The sequence below is a fragment of the Malurus melanocephalus genome, unplaced genomic scaffold, assembly GCF_030028575.1.
Source record: "Malurus melanocephalus ecotype Western Australia unplaced genomic scaffold, MMel_1.1 scaffold_258, whole genome shotgun sequence".
Taxonomy (NCBI): Eukaryota; Metazoa; Chordata; class Aves; order Passeriformes; family Maluridae; genus Malurus; species Malurus melanocephalus.
This window is the reverse complement of record NW_026623490.1, coordinates 166,094-190,990: the sequence shown is the minus strand read 5'-3', so window position 1 is coordinate 190,990 and position 24,897 is coordinate 166,094. Positions and strand designations below refer to the sequence as shown.

Here is a 24,897-nt window from a genome sequence, read left to right as displayed (position 1 = left end):
TTCACAGACACTAAGRAAACTAACCATCAAATCAATGAACAGTGGTATTTCCATCAGAAGCTCTACATAATATAGGTTTGTTAAAATAAACTGCAAAGTGAAATTCAAAAGTTTTGCTCCAACATAAATGTTGAAGGACAACAGTCAGCTGCTAGGTAAATATTTCATATGTACAACTYAATGATTGAAGCAATTGAGATTTTAGACTAACTTATGATATAAAACAAATTAAAAGCAACAAATTCAAAGCAACGAAACAAATTCCATTAAAACCCACAAATCTTAAGCCCTTCTAGAGTGCATTCACTCTCTACAGCCTTCAGAAATAAAAACATCTTGTGAGATAGCCTAGCAGCAAAACACAAGATAACACAAGAGCAAGYATAAGCTCCCTTTTTGTTTGACTGTGAAGTTTGCACAGGCAAATTTCCACATTACATGGGACTTCAGGGACCAGCACAGATACCTTCTTAAAACAAGACACTGCTCACATAGAGACTTCCTGAAGTATCTTCCTTGATTCAAAGGACTATTCTGCAGTTCTCAGGCACCTATTATTCTAAAAAGTAGAACCAGAACAGCCAAGAGCTCAAAGAATAACTTTGTAGAAAAGCACAGAACTAACAAAATTGAAAAAGGGYCACCACATACCACAAATCCTCAGCTTTTCCCCCATAAATACACCACCATAAAAGARGGTAAGAAGTTATTTCTACTCTCTCAGCAAATAAAACTTTCTATACATTGAGATAGCTATTTAAATGCCATTTTGAATATTAAAAATCTTAAATAAGTATCTAGATATTAAATTTTCATTGAGAATATACYCATGTTTGTCAGGTGTGCTTGTGTGTACCAGCAGACAGAACTTCAGTCACCACTATCACTGGGTCAAACTACCTTCCTTTCTCTCAGATCAACAGCTGGCAAAGTTATTTAAAAACCTAATTTTAAACCAAATTCTCAACTGATCTGTTAATGAACTTCACTGTAACTGCATCTCAACAATAAGAATTCAATCATTCCTCCATTAAAAATTAAATATCAAATACATAYGAATCAGAGTGTAGAAATATTTTTTTTATTTCAAGACTAGATGTCCAAGAGACAGAARAGAAATCAAACAATAGTTTAAGAGTATTAAAATGAACTAATAAAATTAAACTGATAGGAAGACTGAAAAAAAAAAGGGTGAGGACAAATGGGAGCATACAACACAACTCTGGCATTCTACCCAGGCCTTTACAAATACCAATTATGACTATATTAACTAATTGTTAATAGGCCTAATTTATATAATATGCATCATCAGTAAAACAAACCTCGTAARTATCAAAGCCAACTTAAAAAAATTTATAAAAGACAACAGATGAAATAACATCATCATTATGATCTCTATTTCCTTTATGCCCCAAAATGGGTTAAAAGATTATGACAATGGCATGCTTAAAGAAAAGTGGAAGTCAAATAAGAACACACTCCCTGGGTTTGAAATGAAAGAGCAAAGAAATTGAAAAAAAAAAAAAATCACCAAAAACTCCTAAGTGTGTAGTAGTCTAAATAGCATATAAAGGCTTACAATGGCAATAGAACTAGCAGCAACAGAAGAGAAACCTTAGCACTATCTATCCAAGCTACTCTAGAACTGAAATCAAAAACCAGTGTTACTAAAGAAAGATATTAGCAGATAACTACTTTCAAACATATTCAGCAAGTTATTACAACAAACTTCAAGCATTCATGTGGGTTCAAAGCCTAACAAGCTTTCACCCACTTGATGGTCACCACAAAAACAGTTGCCACCCACACCTCTTGAGTTAAGGATCAAAAATTCATCCTTGTTTTACCTCAAGAATATGACTTCAGAAGTCCCTACAGTTTTGTTCTTGTATACTCATCTAACTGATTTCTAACTGAAACAAAGAGCCCAGACACAGCTTCCAGATCTTAAACTTACCCCAAAGCAACCAGAAAAAGATCACATGCAGGAACGCTAGTTAACACTGAGGAGGATGAAGACTCAGTCTTGAGGGTGTGGTGCACTATAGGCTTCTGTGACCCTCAAGAATCGATACTGGGCTCTTTCCATGACCTGGACAACATAATCTAAGTACTTATTCACTACTCCAGGAGAAGAGCAAAGCCTTGAAACCCCAGAGAGAWAAAGGGAAGTCTTTTATTGGAGCCTCCAACACTAATACACCAGATCATCCATTTCAATTGCTCACTTACAAACATTCTTTTTGAAACAAAACCCAAACCTATCTGTAAATAACCACCATTATTTCTTCTCCTCAAAAGGAAGAGCAGTTAGAAGGCTTTCACTGAAGTCACAAGACTGCTACAATCTACAATCCCTGCTGATCAGTGAGCAACACTGCTCATTCTCCATTATTCACCCATAGTTGGCTCTTCTGACATCTATAGGCAGGCACCAGTTGTGTTTGTACAACATCTAACACAAAAGGCTGAAGGTGAAAACATATGGCTTGAGCCCTAACTGTGAATTCCGAAAAAACACACCAATCAATTTGTATCTAATATGTTGACTGACACTGAGAAAAAGATAAASTCTATTAAGAGWTATCTTCACTGTCTAGAGCCATACYAGCAAAATTAAAGCAGTTTTTTCTGTRTACTTTAGAGGCAGTTCAGGACTTACTTCCATCAATTAGTATCATATCTGTTGACACCTTCTCTCTCCTGCCACGTATAGAACAGCAGGTTCAAGTTTTCATACCTTGGGAATTTTAGATTAAAATCTTAAACATTAACTGCATTTTGTCTTTTGCTTTAAAGWRCATTTATTTTATTGTTTATTTCTCYCATAGTAACTTTTTTCTACAAAAATTCTGGTGCAAAGTCTATTTCATATTAAGTTTAAATCAGTGAGATGCCAACTCACTCTGAACTTCAGGAACACAAATAAGACCATCCCTCCTAAAGCCATGTAGTCGCTGGAAAAGTGAACATATTATCTAAAGAAAGGCAAAACCCCTACTAACTTCAATAATGCTGGGAGGTGAGGGGGAGTCTGGTTTCTGACTTCATCCTCTACTACTTCCCAAAGAAGCAACCCATGCAGGTATATAAACACATGTATGTGTACACATGTGCATCGTCACTGTGACAGGAAGTAGGACTAAGTCAGAAACCAGACATGTAACTGCATCTCTTCACATGGAATAAAGTCATAAATAACAGTAGTAATTTACTACTACAATAGTTACTAGACAGCTCTTCCAGTGAGCATAAGCTCAATTCCTAAAAGGTTTGATCTGTGCATTTTAATAAAATATATCTACACAATACTAACCAGATCCAAAAACATGATGCTACTAAACAGCTTCATGAATAAAGTGCACAGCAAGACCTGACAAAATACAGCATTTGTGAAGCTAAAATGTACCATGTTCCATACATGCAACAAGCTCTTTAGAAGGTGGACTAAGTTTAATGACAAAAAKCCTTTGATTCCTATGAATCATCTTTTTGACTCACAAGGAAGTGATGCATACTTCAGTACGTATTAAGAAAGCTATTTTTGGACCTAAAACCCCACCTACTGGAACAAAAACCTGCATAAGTACATGACAACTTGACACAAACACACCAAGTTTAAAAAAAGGAAAGCTTGTTGCTTTTACTTTGCTTGGAATCTACATACCAAAGTAAAAGCAGTCACATAGGAGCAAGGGCCAAATCACCAGGTTTACTGGTAACCTAGTAATTTGAGCTACACCTAACCATTTCTTCTAGGTATTCCAGACCAAATGGGGTTAATATAACATTAGCAGCAGTCACATTTACATTAATATGCTTCAACTGCTAGAACCTCAGCCTCAGGAATTTCTGTTTTGAATTTCAAGTAAATCTTTAATATAAGCTAGAATTATATTCAAATTCCAAAAAAGCSACACTAATGAATGCTTCTTGCTCTACAACACACATACTCTGTCTCTCCAAATGACTATCACAGCATTCTCAGTACTTAAGCAATATCACAGCTTGGCTTAATGTAACAGAGTTAAGTCTCCCCCATATCTCRTGTTCCTGGAATAAGAGAACACCAAGAGATCAAATAAAGATTTTTCATAAAGAAGTTCCCTTTTTTTTATTTATCATGTCCAGCTTCAAAAGCATTCAAAGATCACTGTGGCTTACTTTCCCTATTTTAACATCAACTTTACAAGCATTATTTATAGGCTTAATTATATTTCCAGCATATAACACAAGACAGATACTTCTCACTTCTGTTTCCCTTAGTAACCACAAATGTGAAAGCTGACTGCAGCATAGTTTGAGGGTCATTTCAAGAACAGAACAGGGAAAGAAAGGCTCCATTTTCAGATACTGATGCAGAAAYAGAGTTATACAGTGAAAGGCACAGATCTCGGGCAATTACTAGGAGAACATCAGAAGGTCAGTATCAAGATACAGCTTCCCCTCCCAGCTTTATTCTTTCTCCTGAGAGCAACAGTTTATTGATAATGCTGAAAGCAGAGAACTTGCACATAATTATATAACTATYGTTATTTATTGTTTCTAACTAGTTACCTAAAAGTGAACCCATAAACAGTTTGATTATCTTGGGATTTTTATGGGAAAAAAACAAAAGGCACTTAAAGGGAAAAAACAGCATAAATATTACTAGCTAATTCCCTGATTTAATTTCTGTCAAACTAAACGATCAGATACACAGAATTGTAAGATTAAAARTAATGCACATTACAGTTTTGCCCATATTTTGTAATGAAACTTTTCGCCTGCACTTGCTTCACAGTAACATTCTAACAATAAAGCAATAACTTACAGAATATTCAAGAGTCCCTCTAGGTCTTTGAAAAGACATTCGTCGCCCATCTTTCTTGTCTGGGGTCTTCTTCTGGCCAGTGTCTGAAAAAAATTGAGGCAATATGTGTGTTAAATTCATTTTCTTCTCTCAGTACTGTCACAGGCTGCTGACTACAGCCCCGTGGRCAGACATCTAATCCACCAGTTACACAGCTTACTCCTGCTGATTCCAACAGACACCAGCTGCTAAAATAGCGACTTCATTCCTCTGCAATGCTTTAAGAATTTGACCAATACAAACAACTGCTAACTGGAAATCAACTAACTGCAATGTAGTACTTGCTGCCATCCAGGAAGCAATTAATGAAGACTAARTAAGACATTGACCCTATGAGGCAAGCAACATTTCTGAATTGCCATGTTTCATTGATTTTATATCATGCCCAGTCTGCTCTTATCTAGAGGGGAGATGATCTAGAATTACTGTATGTTTAATCCAATCACTGGAGATTTTTTGTTGCTGTTTGATGAGTACAGAGTATTTAAAGCTTTTTTAAAAAAATAAAAGAGATAATAATTATCCTGTCTGTAGCAAACACAGATCTTGTAAATAAACACTAAAGGTTCTAAATAAATAAAAGGCTCTAAATAAATATAAATTAAGATTTGTTCTTTATATTAAGGCACTGTATTTTGATGACCTCTGTTTCACMGGCCAAATAAACAACAATTTGTAATTCAAGTATACTCTATACTAACTGGCTTGATATTTATGATAATCACAATGCACCAGTGTAGTTASATGGCTCAACAGAAAGCACTTGCATCTCTAGAAGTGAGGGTTTTAACATCTGCATCTATATACACACACAGATTTTTTTAGATGAATCTCTCTAAAAAAATTAAGTCTMTGCCACATGGCTGCCACTTATAACAGTTAAATATCTGCTATTGAGGAGCTGAAAATATTTATGKGACCAAGACATTAAGTTTTCATGCTACAATGGGATAAGGTATACTCCCATTTTGGTACATTCAAATTTGTTACCATAATTTACTCAAATATTTCAAGTCAAATGGAATAGAAGCAAGAAACTTTATAAAATGTATTTTTAAAAAATATTTCAGTATGGCTAMATTGAGAATAGAAAACTGCCCATAMTCTACTTAAGCCTCAACYTGAAGTACTAAGGCAACATGCTATAACCAAAAGCATCTTTAGTACATTATTAGTTTTAATGAGTATCTTAACTCCAACACTGGAAAAGAGACTAKACAAGTACTGGCACAATTTTCATACACGTGATCCCAAATTTCTATGTGGATAACCAAAACTATCAAGCTATAGAGGGCAGGCAAACCACAATGTAAATTACACAGCAAGTTCTGCACTGCCAAAAAATAAGAAACAAAATGAAATATTGAAAAAAAAATCCACAAGAAACCCACCTGAGAAATATCTTACTTTTGCTATATAGGACAAGCCGCAAAGGACAACAATGAAAGTGATTTCTAGCAGATCCAACTTAAATAATCTCCTGTGGTATTCTTTATATATATATAAAAGAAATAAACTTTGGTCTATTTCAACCTTTTTATATATTGATAGAGGTAGAATATGCCCATATCTAAAAYTGATCTAAGATGGTATTAAGTTTTTTATATCTATGAAAAACATCCAAGACTAAGCCTACTTCTAAAAAGTTTCTAGCAATTCTAAAAACCTGTACACTAATTCTACATGCTGCTATCTTCATTCAATACATTAAAAGTATTCTTCCCTTATTTACTAATAGCAGCTCTTTAAAATGTAGCTGAAATAAACATTCATTTCTGATTATGTTAATACTTTTTAAACATACTACAAATGTCTCCAAGGGAAATGAGGCCAACTCAATAACAAAGTACACTAGAAGTCCGTGTACAGGTTTAGAAGCGGCCAATATTCYCCCCATCTAGGTCAAATATTTTATTACCAAAGTTTTTACTTGACCTTGCAACACAACTAGTGCCTCCTCTGTTTGCTACYGAAAAATTGTAACAGCTGCTTGACTGTAGCTGTTCCAAATTTTTCAGSCCTTCTGAAAGCTTTGCCTAATCATTTTCTTTCAAGAGCAGTCTGGGTCAAACAGTCCTAAGAAAAAATCCAAGGATGCAACTGAAAATAGACTGATCCCATCCAAGTCCCCATACATGCCTTAGTAATCCATAAAGGGAGAGCCCTGATTGCAGAACAAGTATCTTCTTCCCCTCCTCCCCCCTCTAACCCATTAAATGGAAGTAAAGAAACCCCACACTACAAATATATATACACACACACTTGTACATAGCCCAATGCAGTTTGTGGGTTTTTTTCTTAATCCAAATTTAAGTTTCCTTTTTCTTCTTACTAGTTCAAGTGTCTAAAGAGCTTGCAGACAGTTGCCACTCAAGAGGTCAAGGTATCTTCTCCCTCTTCAGTAACTGAGCAGCAGAATGAAGTATGGCACAAATAGCCACCTTATGCCAGAAATAAAAAYGAAAAATTATTTGTTCTTCACCGCAGAAGAACCTGCTGCCTTGGACTTATGACCACAGAATCATCATAAAATATCCTGACTTGGAAGGGACTCACAAGGGTCATTGTGCGCAACTCCTGGCCCTACTTGGGACAACCCCAAGAATTGCATTGCATGCCTGAGAGCACTGCCCACACTCTGGCAGTCTTGGTGCTGCAATCACTTCCCTGGGGAGACTGACTGGGCACTGAATATTCTCTACTTGAGAACACCTTTCCTAATATCCAAACTAAATCTCCCTTGACACGGCTTCATKCTGTTTGMTTGGGCCCTGTCACYGGTCARAGAKAAGAGACCAGTGCCAGCCCCTCCACTTCCCTTCCTGAGGAATCTGCAGACCACTATGAGGTCTCCCCTCGGTCTCCTCTACTGCAAGATGGACAGGCCAAGTCCATCTCATACCRCTTCCATTCTAGGCCCTGCACCATCTTCTGGGATTTGAGAGAACTCTGGTAAGTTAAGGAAAGTAAGAGCAAACAGAGGGTAGGGGTGGGAAGGAAGGTCCCCCTTGACGGTACCTTGTAGGAAAGCAGATGCCAGGAGAACTCCTACCACAAGTTTTCCAGGGGCTTATAGTCTGCAGTTAGAGGCTCTTTTTATGTCCTCCCTTCCCATATCAAAGACAGTAAATCCTACCCTTCCCTTCASTAACCACTTCCACTTCTTGAGACTGTGAAAGCATTCTCTCTCCTTCACTTTATGGATACAGGATTCAAACGTTTCATAACCTGACACAAAGTAAGTCTCCTGAGTCAACAAGAGATGGAGGCAGCCAACACCAAGCTCCATGTGTGCTGACTATCCAGCTGGCCAAGCTATCAAAATCCACACCTCTGCCCACAACCCAAGTGCTCGAGTTGTCTCTTCATACGGAACACATCAATTTTGACCTAACCTCTCAGAAAGAGAACTAAGAGGTATTTCAGCTGTGAAAATAGGTCAGAGTAGTAGAAACACAAATTCAACCTCCCTGATGACATACTACAAGCCTGTATTTCTCACTAAATGCTCAGGCTATTTATTTTTGAAGGCAAAGTAAATGTATCTTTCAGCCATTCTAGTGCCCTTAGTATTCTAGGAAGAACATGAAAGCAGAAACAACTGCCAGTATAGAATGCTGAAATGTCCTCAGCACCAACAARAATCAGTCTCATTTTGCTTTCATTTTACTCATTTTCCTGAGAATTGTTGCTGCACAGGAGCTCATCTTGTTATGCTACACACAACCATTACTTCATCTGCCAGCAGCAAACCAGTGAGACTAATGAAGGCTGATGCACTCAGACCACACAGGAAAAACCTGACACCACTGACCACACTACAGGCAACCTCAAGAGTCAAGTGACTTACATTACAAGGGATCTCCGGTGCTAGGTTATCAGAGCTCTCAGMTGTGCATTTTTAGAAAGAAGACATTTTGTAACATAAGGATTCATGCTTTAATTAATTCTCAACTACCTTTCACAGGACCAGGCCTCCACAACAGCCTGAAACACTGAAGTGAAAAGTTGCATGCCAAATCCACAAATGACAARAAAATATTTCAGCTGCCTAAGATTTAAAAAACTACAAAAACGGTGCAGAAAACAGTGTTCAAAATTACACCAGACCAATATTTAGTCTGAATGCATGGGTACAGAATCTCAGATTAAAAGACTGTAGCATAAGCATGATTACATATGATCATCAAGACAAACAGAGAGAATGACTTATTATTCCAACATACTTATWCAAGACAGGAAAAAGGGGGTTAATGAATATTTTAGGAAGATGCAGTTTTCCATAAGGCAGCTATGACCTTATAATAAGTATTAGTCAATGCCATTCAGCTGAAAATTGAAGACAACTGMAGTTCAATTCCAACATTAATAGGAGGGCTTCTATGACCTGCCTCTATATGACCTTGCACCACTGAATTTTGGTAGACTGAAAATATTCTTGTGGCACTGCTAGCACAAATTATTACGACAGGAGTGACATTTCTCATTTCATATGCCACCTGAGCACTGAGGACTTCTGGCACTAAGAGTTGGTAAAGAGAACAAGGATACAAGCTAAGAACTGTTTAGAAGGCTCTTCAAGCTCTGCATAGAGCAAAATGTATTCATTTTCCTTTACCCTCTTTTTCTTCACAATAAGTTTAAATCTCAAATAACTTGCAACATTTCTCAGCTGCTATTTGATTAATTTCAATATAAAAGAAATTACAAAAATAACTTTTTCCAGAGAAATAAACTGATAAACCAAACAAGCATCCTCTGAGAAAAAAGCAAAGAAGCTGGACAAGTCCATGATTATTGCAAGTTGTTTACATTAATAAATGAGCTTATTATGGTGAAAAAGGTAGGAAAAAGATCCACCACCCCACCTCCCCCACAACAAGAACTGCATACATGTGCAGCAGATTTACAGGTATTTAAAAAAAAGAGGCAGCAAATTTGTCAAATTCTTGCCTGGGACACAGTTGTTCACAGGATCTTAAGCATGAAGCATATACGGGGTAATGAATCAAAAGTAAGAAAAGTAGCCTGAAATATCTTCAAATATATTTTTATTTAGYAGTACATGGAACAACTCACTAATTGATAAAACAGGAAACACAGTTATTACATCTTTATTAGATTAGTTCTGCTCAATAACAATTAGATTATAATCTATTCATAGAGATACAAAAGAATTAAAGTAGGAAATCTTCATATTCCATATGAGATCTGTAAGACTGACTCTTCTAACAGCAGGGACTACATTTCAGTCAGCAACTGTCTCATTAACCCTTCTCTACTCCTGCAGTTAGCTATGCTTATGCTAATTACAGGAATACTATTTTCTGTTATCTTCCAATGTCTTAAGAACCAGAAACGAAAGAGGCCCTAACAGCAGCCTACAAGATGCTTGTAGTCTGCAGTCTTTTGGCCAAAATGGCAGGTTTTCAKACCAAGGCAGTGTCATAAACAATGCCTCCTTCAGTCTCTTCTTGCTGAACAACTGCTACTTATTCTGTGATTCAGTCTTTCCAAGTCATGCTCTCAAAACTCTTGATCCTTATCACTGCCCTCCACATGATGCTTTTGTTCACATTTTTCTCAAGCAAACCCAYAAGCTAAATAAACCTGAGACCTTGCTAATGTTGCATTAGCATTTTGAACATATCAAAAGACCTTTTCTTGCAACACAGATACAGCATCAATCCAAGTTCATTGTTATTCCCCTAACACACGATGCTCTGCTATCCAGTCAGATGCATAGCATGTAGGCATAAATTACTAAATGTATGATTTCAGGAATAAAAACCACTGAAAAGAAAGAAGCTTAAGACAGGACACTTCTCCAAATGGCTAGGGGCTAGGAGACAACGACAACTCTATGCATGCCATTCCGGGTATGTGCATCATAAAGGCTTTCTTCTAAAATACAATTTCACATTCCAAGTGAACAGAAATGCTTTGCCAAATCTTCCAATTATGCCACAGTATGTGTTAACCAACAGTAAGCTTCCTTTCCTGTTCYATTTGCAATATACATGCATACAGTTTAACACATGAGAAATTACCTAACTCCACTTTATGAACAATCTCTTTGCAGATCAAATACATCTATGTATGGAAATTYGCAAAAATCTTTCCTGCACTATTGATAAAGTCAATTTTTCCCATAACAAATGTCCATCTCTTTCAGATATTTAAGCCCATTTAGCTCTAAATCTTCAAGCCTACACAATACCACATGATCAGTTTGACTATCAAGCAGCAACACCATTATATCCTTAGACATCTTCGAGAACTTACACTTTGACTTATCACACTTCAGCCAATGATACCTACTYTTTCTAAGAGTTCAAAGTCAGTCAGCTTATCCTGCTGAATTGTGCACTACAACAGCTCTGCTAACATGCAGAGGGATCTGCTGTGGATGTGGAGTCATTCCCGGTGCCTCAGTAAACATCTTACTGTACACGTTTATTGAATTAGGTTTGCAGGTAAAATGGGGGTATCAGTCAACATCCAGGATGGCAGGGCTGCCATTCAGAGGGACCTGGACAGGCTTGGGAGCTAGCTGACTGAAACCTTATTGAATTAAGCAGAAAAATCTTCTGCACAGGAAGGAAGAGCCTTTGGTGCTGTACTGATTGGCACTGTTCAGCCAAGGAGCACCTCTGCTGAAAAAAACCCCAAAGGATCTTGTTAGGCCTAAGCCAAACAGGAGCCAGAAGCACAACCTGAAAAGAAGAGGGGAGTAACTGCATCCTCAGGCGTATTAATAGGAACAGATGCCAGCAGACACAGCACCAGAGAGAAGCAACTATTATCCTTTACCTGGCACTGACTGCTTCTGGAAAACTGGCTCTAGTGTCCCTGTCCCCATTCAATATAAGGAAGGCAGAGATAAAAAAAACTATTTCAGTGAAGGGACACCAAGGTAGTCACAGGCTGTGAGAAGAGGCCAGGAGAACAGAGCCTCTCCAGCATGAAGCAGAGGTGTATTTGAAGGACTGTAATAGCAGCCATCCTGTAYCTTCTAGAGAGCTTTCCTGCAGGTGTCAAGATGAGAAAGCCAGGCTCTTCAGTGACATTCAGTGGGAGAACAAAAGGTAGCAGAGAGAAGAAACAGTGGAGCTTCTAAGTGGATAAAAGGCAAAAAACTSTAATTGACCAGTGTAGTTGTGCAGTTTCGATTCTTGGACGCTTCCAAGGCCCAGCTGAATAAAGTACTGAGAAACCTAGCCTGAATTCATCATGCTCCCTACTTTAAGCAGGGCTAAACAATTTCACTTGCAATTTGAGTTATCTGTAACTATGATTGCTCTCACATTTTTTTTCTGGCAGGCAATACAGATATGTAAGGCCACCACCAACCAAGCCAGAGGGAGATTTACATGTATAACATGGCAACGTGTGTTGCTTACTTTTGAACAGAAAGTTATCATTCATACATGTAGTGACCTGAAATGACGCCATGAATATGCAGGTTCTCAGTAAAAAAAAAAAATCACCTTCTAAACTGCCTGAATGTTAGAAACAGAAATTAACCAGAAAAAATAAGATAAAAACACAACATTAAAACAAAAATGCAATACAATCAAAAGCTATCAGAGTACCACAAAAGAAACATGTTTCAGTCACATGCTAGAATCGTTTATAAACTAAACTTTAGTGAAAACATCCAATACATCAGAATCCTGCTGTACAGTAAAAACTGGATTAAGAATTGTGACATATGTAAAAAGTTCAGTGAAGAGAAGAGAGAAATAGAAACCAAGAGAATGGGGTGGTGTATTAATGAGATCCCAATGGACCAGTTTTTAACACAGTTCAGTTGCATATCAGCAAAGGAACTCAAAAGGATGATCAACGGCAAAGACTGTGTAAAAGGACACAATGAATTCTGCTGCCCCAAAGCTTGGRGAAAAAAAGCAGGGCAAGATGTAACAGTACAAAGTAGAACCTGAAGTAAAAGATCATTTAACATCACATACACAAAGGAAATACTCAAGAAATCCTGTATACTAGTACCGGAGAAGTCTGAAGAAGAGCGTGTGCATACATTAACATATCACAAGATGACTGAGTCACCAGCCTGATACATTCCAAGATCACATTTGCTTCTCATGCCTGTACCAACTGAATTATTTTCAGACATGAAAGTGAAGCATTAGCGTCTTTGTAAAGGGTGTTGGTACATTACATATGTGCTTCATCTGGAACAGTGCGTACAAGAAAACTCACAGAAGTGCATCTCCTCAGTGTTAATCCTCTTTCCTACTTTATCATACACCTGTTAATTTCTTAAAAATGAGGTAGTGAATAAAGATGAAAGGAGAAAACAACCCACCTTATTCTTATATTGGCTTTATTCTAAAACAGATTTTTAGAAAGGAAGATATAAACTTTTACAGCAGGACTTGGAAAATGTATTATAACTTGGCACTGCACATTTATCTTTCTAATGCACTGCTGCTACCTTGACCATAGTATGGASGACTGACAAGCCACACAGCTTACTGGCTATATTGTGTACCGTAACCTTATCAATCAAGACTCYAAAGCTGGTATGAAAGAAATGCAAATAAACCCACAGGCCACATGGCTCAGAACTGAACAATCAAGCTGAACCTGAAGGAGAAAAACAACAACAAAAGTTTCAATAGAAGGCAGCTAGAAAAACTTCCCTGACAGACTGGTTAAGAGAAGTCTCTGAATCACTGATTCTTATTTGACTTCTGTACTTAATGAGAGACACAYAGCAGGAAGTCAGCAACACCTGTGCAGTGTATCTTCTCCCTCCATGAAGCGACCGCAGAAACAAATGAGGTGACAATGTCTCAGAGAGMAGATAAACAAGACTCCAGATATGAAAATATATTCTCACAGAATCAAAGCACTACCCAGAAGAGAAGCCTCTTAAATACATTTACTCCAGCCTCCAGTCTGAAGCAGMATTATTGTCAACATCAAATCAGGTCAGCTTAAAGCTGTGCCAGTGATGGACTATTCTGTGTGAAGTTTTTTCTATTGTCCAGTTTCAATMTTCCAAGCTAAAACTCATGGCTGCTGCCCCTCCTTGATCTCTTACCATGGAGATAACTGTGTCCCTTAAGGTAGATGTAGGTCATAATTGGATTGCCTCTACATTGCCTTGGTCTCCTCTGSATGAATAAAGCAGAGCTCCCTGAACTTTTCCTCACAGGTCACATGCTGTGTGCCCCAAAATACACTGGCTGGATCCTCTAGAGTTCCTCAGCAGCTTTCTTTAACCGAGGTGCACCAAATCAAAGAGCACATTCTATGTAAAGCATCAGAAGTGTCACAGAAAARAAGCAAAACCATGTCCCTCACTGCTGGTCACACTCTCCTTACACAGCAGACAAAGAAAACAGCAGACTGAACTATGGGATGTGCTGTTGGCTCACTTAAATAAGAGGCTTGCATAAACAGAACTCAAAACTGAACGCTAAAGTTAATTTTGCAATATAGATAATTCTTGATCACACACTCCCTAAAGTCTTGAGGTGCATCTTAAAGCGAGTAAAAGCACATGCAACTTCAGCTTGCTAACACCTACAGTACATAACAATAACCAAGAAAACTACATTCTGTCCTACCTAAAGTTTCTAGGTAAATCCAGGCTTGAATACATACACATTAGCTGTTCCCATAAATTATCAATAGACTATATTTAGAAGTTACATTTCAAAGCTTACAGGCCTTTACACTCTGCAGTTGAGAATGCCTTTTATGAAGCCAGCTGCTTTCTCTTGAATTTCTGATTATCTTTGCATTTTATCTTCCATCACAATCATTAAAAGACAAAAAATCTTTATAAAGTTTTTTTCCCTGACTAGGCTCCTGACACAGTGTAAACCGGACAAACAGGTTTACAGCCTCCTGTGGCGCTACTCAGTCTCCCAGTGTGTCCTTTCTCCCTATTAAGAAATACTACAAACTGTTCTGCATATATCTAAGTAAGTGATTTAGGCACAGTATTTGAACAGACTTGCCTCCCTGAACTTGAAACCTTATAGAGAAGCTGTTCAACTGTTCAAAAAGACAAACATGGAAACAGCAAAGGTAAAATTACTAACATKACAAGAATTAAACTGAGATACTTCATTGTAGAAGCTAAAAAGGTTGGGCTTTGTTTCAGAGGTGGAAACATGGTTTTAAGGCATTTATGAAGCATTATTCTCTTAACAAATAAAGCACAGTCACAACTGAGCCATGGAAAAAAAAAAAAAAAAAAACACCAAAAGCCTTAAGTGGGGAAGAAAAATTAGAGTAATAGATAGGCCTGGATCCAGAACACTGCAGAGACTAAACATTTGGAGTATTTAGAATCTGTCATTAAGCCTTAAGCTAATGCCAGGGGACCCATCTCTAATTAAAACAGAGATTTGATTTCAAATGAAGCATTGTAATCATTGTTAMAGCATCCACAGCACCCATTAGCAGGACACAGGTGGTTTGTGAAAGCCAGAAAAATGCTTGCCAGAAGAATTCTACAGTCACAAGAATTTGTTTCTGCCCATAACCAACAGAAATCCTGTGAGGGAAAAGACAGCTTGGGAGGGCCAAGGCCTACCTGCCTTGTASAGCATGTTTTGCCTAGGTGAGGTAAAAGGTACATTAAAGTCTATAAACCTGCATTCTCTCACCSTGCATTCTCAAACTTGTCATTAACACAAATTTTGACCATTACATTATGAAAGCATCTGAGAAAATACACTATCTGCTCAAAGCTGGAGGAAAAAAATCTCAGAACACTACAATGCAGTCTAAGTTAATCTTTTCTCCCAGAAGAAGAGGGGGAAAAATAGTCAGTTTTTTCCTCCAAGAAATCCCAGGTATCCAGGGACACTTTATACAGACAGCTGAACATAAGGCCTTGTAAGTGATTAAAAAGCCAGAAGATACTAAAGCATTTTACTGCCATTTTGGTTCTGCAAAGGAGTGTAAGTAATATCTGTCAAAAAGTCCTCAATTGTTTGCAGAGGCCATATTCAAGGTACCTCATTTCACTGCTGAAAAACAAGTTACTGTCTCTTTCTTTCCCTGCGTATGTTGCGGGGGGACATGAAATAAATAGAATGGCACTGTAAATACAGGCAGCTACCAATTATCCTTTCTGTGCAAGAAGCGTGTGCCAACACACCCTAGGAAASACCATCCACATCTGATTGGCTGCAAGGGCATTCCTATTACCTTCCCTACTCCACTGAGTAGCAGACTTTGTTTCCCTTCATGAAAAGCGACTATTTCACTAATCCAAAATAACCCACAGTAACAAAGAAACTTAATGTATTTTAACATTACATTTCAGTAGAGACCTGACTTCAACCTCACCTAGAGATTATAACAAATATTCCCTTATCCTATTCGCACAGACCTTCTCGAAACAGGAAAAAAAGGGAAAACATTTACTATTCACCGTATACTGCTCTTCATTTATTATAAACCACTTTCACAAAATTAGCTTTGCATGTCTTTTTCTTTCCAAGCAATCATTAGATCATGCTGTTTTTAAGTCCCAATCAATGRTATTACCTGTCTAGAGTTCTTACTGCCTGCGCCTCTTCTGCATAAACAAGTGTATGTGTAGTCACTGACCAACCCTCTCGTTTTCATGGTGTTTATCCCCAGCAGGAGAGCTCACATCAGGTGAGTAACTCAAAATACCTATACCTACAGCCCAACAACATCATCAAGAAAAGGGGTGACAAGAGCAGCTCTCTTACTTCCAGGCACAGGACAAGGAATCAGCTGTCTCCTGACTGACCTGTTTGACCACTGAGCGGCAGAGGTACCACTTCTGCCCTTAGCATCACCAAGCCTACTTTCTTTCCAGTAACGCTGCCTGTTCCTCAGGAGCACCTGGGAGGCGGAAACCACCTCGTACACAAAGGACATCTCAAAACGAGGAGCCTGTACGCCAGGTGCCTTCCTCTACCCTGGTCTGCAAAAATACCAGGAGAGGGAGGGAAGTGAAAGTAAGCGTAGGAGTTGTGTCACGGAAATGAGGAAGACGTTCAGTCGTTTTTCTGCTGTCAGACCCAGACCCGGTGCAACCGCTCTGTGCCCCAGCCCATGTGCCGGCCCTTCCCCGCCCGCCCTGCGCCCCCTCACACCTCCACCTCCTCCCTCCCCCGAGCGCCGCTCGGAGCCGCCCCGGGAGTGGGGCACCAGCCGCTCTCGGTCTCCCTGACCGGCTCGGCTGCGAGCCCGGGGCACGGCGGGGCCGCTCCCGGCTGGGAAGGGACCCTCTCCCCCGCTGCTCCCACTCGCTCTCGCTTTCGCTCGAARCTCGCTGCCCACCAAGAAGGCTCGGAAGGGGCGAGGAGCCGAGCCCGCTGCCCAGGGAGGAGCAGGCCGCCCGTTGCCCGCCGTTACCCGCGGCCACCCCCGCGCCCTCGGCCCCTTCCCCAGCGGTACCTGGCGTAGGCTTGGCGGGGCCCGGCTCCCCGCGGCTCCGGCCATCCTGGCAGCGGCCGTGCCGGAGGCCGCCGGGCACGGCGCCCCAGAGGCGGCTAGCGGTGCCGCGGAGCAGGCGGCCGCCCTTGCCCGTGAAGGCGGTCAGCGAGTCCATGGCGGCGCTACCGGCCGGGGGGCGCCATGGCCGGGCCGGGACCCGCGCGCCGCCGGCCCGCGCCGCAACTTGGGCAAACTTTGGGGCGGCCCCGCCCCCTTTTAAAGGAGCCGCCGCCGCCGCCGCTGAGGGCGCGGGGCGCGGGCGGGGCCGGGGCCGGGCGGGAGGAGCGGGGGAGCGGCGGCTGCGAGCGATTCTGCCACCGGGACACCCGGGACAACCGGGACACCGGGACACCGCTTCCTTCTGGCCGCGGGCAGGCTCACGGCCACCTGTACATCTTCACGGACTCACCCACAGTTTGGAGAGTTGGTTATGTTTCGTGGAAGTTCATTGCTTTACAACCATGTGCTGCAACGCTTTCTATGAACTTTCAGCTTTCCTATCTCAGCATTCCCAGGCATGAAAATCAAGGCAATCTCTTACTTTTAAGTGTTCTTACAGTCGTTGATATGAAGATGTTTCCACACTGTAAGTGTAAAACAGGAGCAGCCGTGACACTGCGTGGGTTTGCTGCTCTGTCCTTGACCCATCCTCAGAGTGTCACTGACACGGGATGTCACCATCCTTCCTTGTGCCAGCCAGCCATGTCCCGGTGCCCTCYTCTGAGTGTTTGCTAACACTGATACCCGACTCAACCTCTGAACCGACTAGGTTCAGGTTTCCATCAAAACTTACCATATATGCACATTTTCTTTCTTTTTGAAAAGGACATTTGATTTGTGCTGTTCACCTGTGCACTCTTCATCCCCATAATTCTTGGATTTTTTTAAGTTTTTAAAGTTTTTAAAATTTTTTTTAAAAGTTTTTAAATTTTTAAGTTTTGAAAAAATCAAACCAATCGAAATGACCCAACTGTTTTACAGAAAAAAAAAAGAAATACCTAAGGCATTTAATCTCATTATTAAGATCTGCCTTACAATGTGTTCTGTATGTATTGAGACTCAAAGAACAGCCATATAATGATATTTATACCTGTGCCATAAACCATGAGAATGCAGGACTGTAAACTAATGTGCTTATATTCTAATGTGAATATGATACAATTATATGCTGCATCTAGCTGCAAATGAAGGCATTGTTTAATAAAAAAATGCTCCTGTTGAGCCAAATCTATTGTGTACATGCAGAACAGTCGAACAAAGTGCTGAGCTATTTCAACTYCTATTCACTTGTAGCAGCTGTTCAATTAAATCGGAATTTAACRTCAGCATTTTGGAGTGCTGATTTCTGAGGGTTACTTCATTTAAMCAGTACACTCGAATCAACCTTTCTACTACTCAAATCAGTTCTTTCTCAGGAGATAATGATGTTCAAGACGTTTTTTCAAATAAAACCTTTTTACTGCAAGAGAACAAGAAAATTTTGACAAAATTAACTCCTCCTCCCTTCCCCCAAGATCTGCCAGCAGAAATGCATGTGTAATCTGTCTCTTCCAGGACTAGTGCATAAATCTGGAACTGTAGAGTCACTGCATGGTCTAAGTACCACTAGATGTTTAGAATAGAAACTGTTCTGCCAAAAAGATCTGTCTTGTCCTAAGCAGTGTAATTACTTTTCATTTCATGAGTGTTTTTGCCATGAAACAGTTACGATTGGTCTTTTGCCCTGTTGATTCTATTTTAGACAAAATCTATTACATCTTTGCATGAGAAGTGAATTTACAAACATGGTGATAAGCACATTTGAAACTTCTAGATCTGTTGCCCACAAGCCACATATACACCTCTGCTGTTGTATCGATTGCATGCGGTTTGAAATAGTCCTGCCCCTTTCCCCCCCCTCTTTCAGGTTTATACTTATAGAATCATAAAATGGTTTAGGTTAGAAAAGACCCTTYAGATCATCAAGTCCAACCCAGTACTGCCAAGTCCACCACTAAACAACATCYCTAAGTGCCACACCTTCCAGGGATGGTAACTTTACCACTTCCATGGGCAGTCTATTCCAAGGCTTGACAACATTTTTGATGAAGAAATTTTTCCTAATATCCAATCTAAACTTCCCCTGGTGGGGCTTGAGRCAGTATTTATTCATTATATTGCAGTAATAGAAGCTACAGATTCAGATTCAAGCAGCATTTTAATTAAGTATTTTAGGCAAATATTTAATAACTATGATTTTTTTTGCTGCTTTCATTGGCTTTCCTCACAAATAATCTAACTTAACTATAAAAAGACTATTTATTATTGCAATATGTTTTTCTTTGCATTGTGAAAATCATTGTCTGTACTGAAAARCATCCATTTAGCAATGTTTTTACTTAGGAAGAATAAATTCCTCAGTTAAACTGTTTTAACTATAAAATCAAGCTTTAGATATTGGTGCTCAGGAAAGTAATAGTACTCTTTAAGATATGCGACACTTATAAACTACTGATAAAATTTCAACTGCTGTAATACAATAATTAATATTACACTGTTATTACATTGTGAAGAATATAGTCACAGCTATACTACTTGCCATCCAGAGAGACTTTGAGAAGTGGGCCCGTGCAAATCTCATGAAGTGCAGTAGGTCATCTATGAGGTTCTGTCCCTGGGTCAGCATAAAACCAGTCTGAGCACAGAGGAGCACTGGTGAGAAGGACATAGTGGGTAGCTGGTTSATGAGAAGCTCAGCATGACCTGGAAATGTGTGGCTGCAGCCCAGAAAGCCAACTGTATCCTGGGCTGCATCCAGGAGATCACAGAGCACCTTTCACTATCTACAGGGRACCTACAAGAGTGTTGGGGAGGGAACTTTTGCAAGGGGTAATGGCTTTAAAGTGAAAGAGGTCASGTTTAGATATTAGGAAGAAATTMTTTACTGTGAGAGTGRKGAGRCACTRAAACAGGTTGCCCAGAGAAGTTGTGGATGCCCCATCCTTGGAATTTTTCCATGAGAGGTTGGACAAAGCTTTGAGCAACCTGATGTAGTGGAAGRTGTCTCTGTCCATGACAGGGAAGTTGGAATTAGATGGTCTTTAAGGACCCTTCCAACACAAACCATTCTACCATAYGTCAGTAGGTATTATCAACACATACATCCAGGAGTGCTATTATGGGCTTTAAGATGCTGTTTCAACTTTGTTGTGCCTTTGTTGTACCACAAATGTGGTAGCAAGATTTTTGTCAAAGATCTCTGCTCTGAAAAATGACCACCATACTTAATCCTGTGTGAGTTTAAAAATCTAATGTACTGGTATGTAAGATTGTAGCCTATATTTCAATCTGAAAAGCTTTGCAGCGTCCCGCAACTTTTTAATTGGTAGGAGCAGCATGAACACTACRTACATAAGCAATGTGTGTCCCTTTTGCCATACAGCTAAACCAAATACAAGTAGCTTCTATTTATAATTTTATACACATATTGGTTTTGAACACCTTTACAGATCATTCTGTCTATCCTCAAAATGTCTAAAAACAACCAGGATTTTGCTAAGGAGGACTAGTAAATCTGTGTTTGCTCCCTGAATGTGCAACAAGGATCTCTTCTGGGTTTATTTTCTGGCTTGTGGTATCAGTGCAGAAAAGGGTATCCCTGTAACTTAGCCACTTAAAACTGTCCCTCCAAAAGAAGGAACTGGTCCTACCTGCTCTTAATTGTTTGTGTCTGTTCCCATGCTAGAAGTGTAAGCACAAAGATTCATTTGACAGGTGAATAAACTTGRTTGTAAGGCTGATCCATCTAAAAGTACCTTTTAGTTTAGTAAAAACTTTTTTTTGTTAATTTGTTATTATTTTATTTTGAGGTTACAGTTATCCCCAGTTAGATCTCCACATCTGATTGAGTTGTGTGTAAACACCTGTGGAAGCACAAGCTGCAAAACAACAGAAGAGTAGAAGTGGCTGGRAGAGCAGAAAGGGAAGGAGGGAGGGRGGAAGTTTGTGTCTTCACAGTATACTCAGTGTTGTCAGTGCCAGGGTATATTAGCTCAAAATTYTAAGTCCGACTGTGGCACAAGAAGAGATGCCTTCATACTGGCATTATACATAAACCCATGYTCAGTAGCTACAGAAACGTCTGACAGAATAAGTCTGCATTTATGATGTAATATTTTATACCACATTTTGCTAATCTATTGCACAGCCTGGTCTGGTCACTAAATCTCCGAATCCTAATCCCAGAGCAGGTWGAGAGCTGACTGAGCTGCATCCCAAAAGAACTGATGGTGTAGGGGTAAGAGAGCAGGGATTCCTTTTGGTCAAATAGCAAAGGAATGAGGAAAGAATATTTCTAAGGTCTGAACATATAGTTATATGTAAAAGTATTTCAAAGGAGAAAAAAAAAAAGAGATAAAAACATAGCAAGTGGTAGTGAGATCGCTAATTTGCACAGAAAAGAAATGCAAATTGTAGCAAATAATCCAGTAAAATGCCAGCAGATGCTCTGCAACTTCCTGGCTGGGCCAGCTCACGTGCCTGGTGTACAGGATATGGGCCTCTTGCAATASATCTTGTCAAATTCGCAGCAGCTCCCGAGCTGCAGGCAAAAGTGCACCAGGCACTAAAGCAACCCCCTTATTCTGTTTGGTGAGAAAGGAGGTTTGCACATGYTTTCCGAGGTGATGGTCTCAGTGTCAGTCATTTGGCTGTTAGTCAGCRCTCATTTGTATATAAACAACGTCCAGGCAAGTGTGTCATTCTGGCAGCTCGAACCAAATGCCCCATTTACASTTCCTTAGTCATTCTGGAGGCACTGACTGTCATGGAATGCTAGGAGGATGCTGCATGCCTTTGTTAAGTATTCTAAACTACYACCTCTGGTCAGGACACTACCATTTATGTGGTTGCAAAACCCATAATTGGTAAAAATATGAATTTGAATTAGAACATCTTAAAAGCCTAACCTCTTTCTTCATTTTTAATAAAACCTATTTTTAGTAATGTAAAATACTTCAGGAATTATTTGGGGTGGTTTTTTTCCTTATGAAAAAGACAGACTCTTAAGACAGAAAAACAGACTGCAGTCTGCTTTCCAATGCTGTTTCAGTAAAAATTAAACACGATGCAGAATGCACTTGCAGCTCATGAAGGAGGGACCAGAACTCAGGCATGCTCAACTCCCACATTCTCAGGCCTATTTCCCCAGGAAACTCAAACTAATTTAAATGATGAAGTATGGAAGTACACAGTTCAAGAAGCAAAAGCCTTTGCACWTATCTATTTTTGTGATTAAGAAGGTTCAAATTATTCCAAAGGGAAATTCAATGAAAGTATAAATTTGGGAGAAGTTGAAAAGGGATAACCGGTAAGTGACACTAAGTAAATGAGTGTGTTTAAAAGAGATTCTTCACAGAAAACTGTGGGCTAGGTGTGGCTGTTCATAAGGTTTCACAGTACCACATCCTCTTTTCAGATTAGACACTCAACAAGAAATAAACTAGCTTCAGAAATGGCAAACCTGGAATTTCAGACTTCAGCAGGTAGGGACATAAATCTGATTTTACTAACCAGCTTCCTGTAAAACTGAAATGAAATGGGGTCCAGTCTATACCATCACCACTGATGCTGTTCATTGTTCAGCAGAAAATGTCACACTGAAGGGACAAGACAGAATAAACATGGGCATCAAGGAAATTTGGCCATCCTTTATTCTGGACTGGGATACTTCAAGTATATGGGGAGTTTTGTATACAATTACTCTTAAAAGAACACTGAAAAATACAGGCAGCCATAACAGGAGCTCTTTTAACAGAATTGTTTTCTCAGCAGAAAACTGAATCAAGCCCCTGTTGTGTTAGTATTTCAAATCTTCCTCAATAAATCTTTCATTTCTTAAGAAGCTATATAAAATAAAAATACCACACCTAGATATGAAGATTCTCCAGCCTGATGAGAACATTTGGACCTTGGGCATCTTGGCATACCCCTACAATATATTTAAGCATCAAAACATGCACTGCTCTTTAATTTCATAATAGTAATAAATTATGAATAAATTATAAATTATGAATACTGTAACACTCACTGTGTGATTTTTTTTTCTTCTTAGATAGAAGTTGAATAGATCTTACAGGTTTGTTTGGTTGACAGGTATCTAATGTAATCCAAGTGAGCCAAACAAGTACTTTTYACCTTTCAGAAGAAAGCAATTTTTGCTTTTCTAACCAGATTTCAAAAATMTTCATACAATAAATTTGGATAGTAAAGATGGCAACACCATGCAAATAAAATGTACAATCACATCTGAGACATTACTGTAACACATATATGAAAAAAGTTAACTGATTCACAAGTGTCCTGTACTGGCATACATAGCATAGTTACAAGAATGTGTACTAAGCATATGAAACCCAGTAGAAGTGAGTAATAATTGAGGTTATTTTACTCCACTTAACCTCATTTTGCAAAATAATTTTTATCAGATTTCAAAAACATGCTACAATTTTTGACACTTTTGGAAGTACCCAATTTCAACTGCATATGTTCTGAATTTTCAGAGACTCGGGTAAATAACAAGCTTTGTTGCCTGCAAAATTATAGAATCATAGTCACTATCCAACTTGTATTTATGCTTTCTTTTTTTCCAAAAAACAGTGAAAGAATTAGCATTACAAAAATATCTRTTCTAAGACTAAATATGTATTTTTCTTATTTTCCAAAAGTATACTTATGTCTGGATATTAAAATGATCCATTCTACAATAACATGTCAACATTTGTTAGAATATCAATGATATTAATATGGAAGTTTTCAAATATGGCCTTGAGAGCAAATGAACATCATWTGGGGACTTTTCCATGTTTACGGCAGAACTTTCATTTCAGCTGTTATTAAAAGCTTGTATTTAGATTACCTTATCAAATAAACATGAAATGACCTCCAGATCTTCAGTTCATATTTATCTGGTCAATAGTGGCTTAATATAAACAGAACATTTTATTCTTTCAGGGAGTTGTGTGAGATTGAATTTGGACCCCGGGGTTATGAATGTATGCTCATAGAGACAGCCATGCAGTTTAAGGATGTTCACCAGTTCTGGCACTGGCTTGAACAGAGTCAGTTTTCAGTAGACACCTGTCTTTGTGTCATCAACTCACTGACATTTATTTTCTTTCATCATGTGTTTTGCAACTGAATGTGGAAAACACTGACAGTATAATTGATGACTCCATAGTATTYACTAGCTAATCTCATCCTCCACAGAGGCATAAATTATGCAAATGAAAAATAATTGCTTATGAAAGGTGTTCAGAAAATTGATTATTCATCAGATATTTAAATCATAAGCAAACAGTATTGGCCTTAATCCTTTTTTTTCCTTTTTTCAGTATAACTGTAATTCTTTTTTTCCTTAACACTCACTAAATACTTAKCAAGTTGTTAATGCACTGTAAGGAGGTTGCTCATATGTGCTCAGAAACAACAGAGCCAGATTCCAATTCACTTTTTACATTGGCTTACTGGTTCATAATGAAATAGAATGTYCCTCTGATAGGATACAGTTATTAAAGTTCAGTCCCTTGTATACCATTTCTGAAGAC

The 24,897-nt window shown here is 39.0% G+C and overlaps 1 protein-coding gene across 5 annotated transcripts in view; it reads right to left on the bottom strand.

Annotated features, from left to right (window-relative positions):
- OXR1 (oxidation resistance 1) overlaps positions 1 to 24,897 on the bottom strand; it is a 214,938-nt gene that overhangs the window by 55,129 nt on the left and 134,912 nt on the right. For 4 of the 5 annotated variants that reach the window (XM_057375782.1, XM_057375780.1, XM_057375783.1 and 1 more), the window contains exon 3: positions 4,814 to 4,896. In XM_057375782.1, coding sequence (XP_057231765.1) covers positions 4,814 to 4,896 — 83 coding nt within the window. Of the gene's footprint in view, positions 1 to 4,813; positions 4,897 to 17,275; positions 17,498 to 24,897 lie in introns of those variants that run through there. The other variant, XM_057375784.1, reaches the window with a different exon arrangement.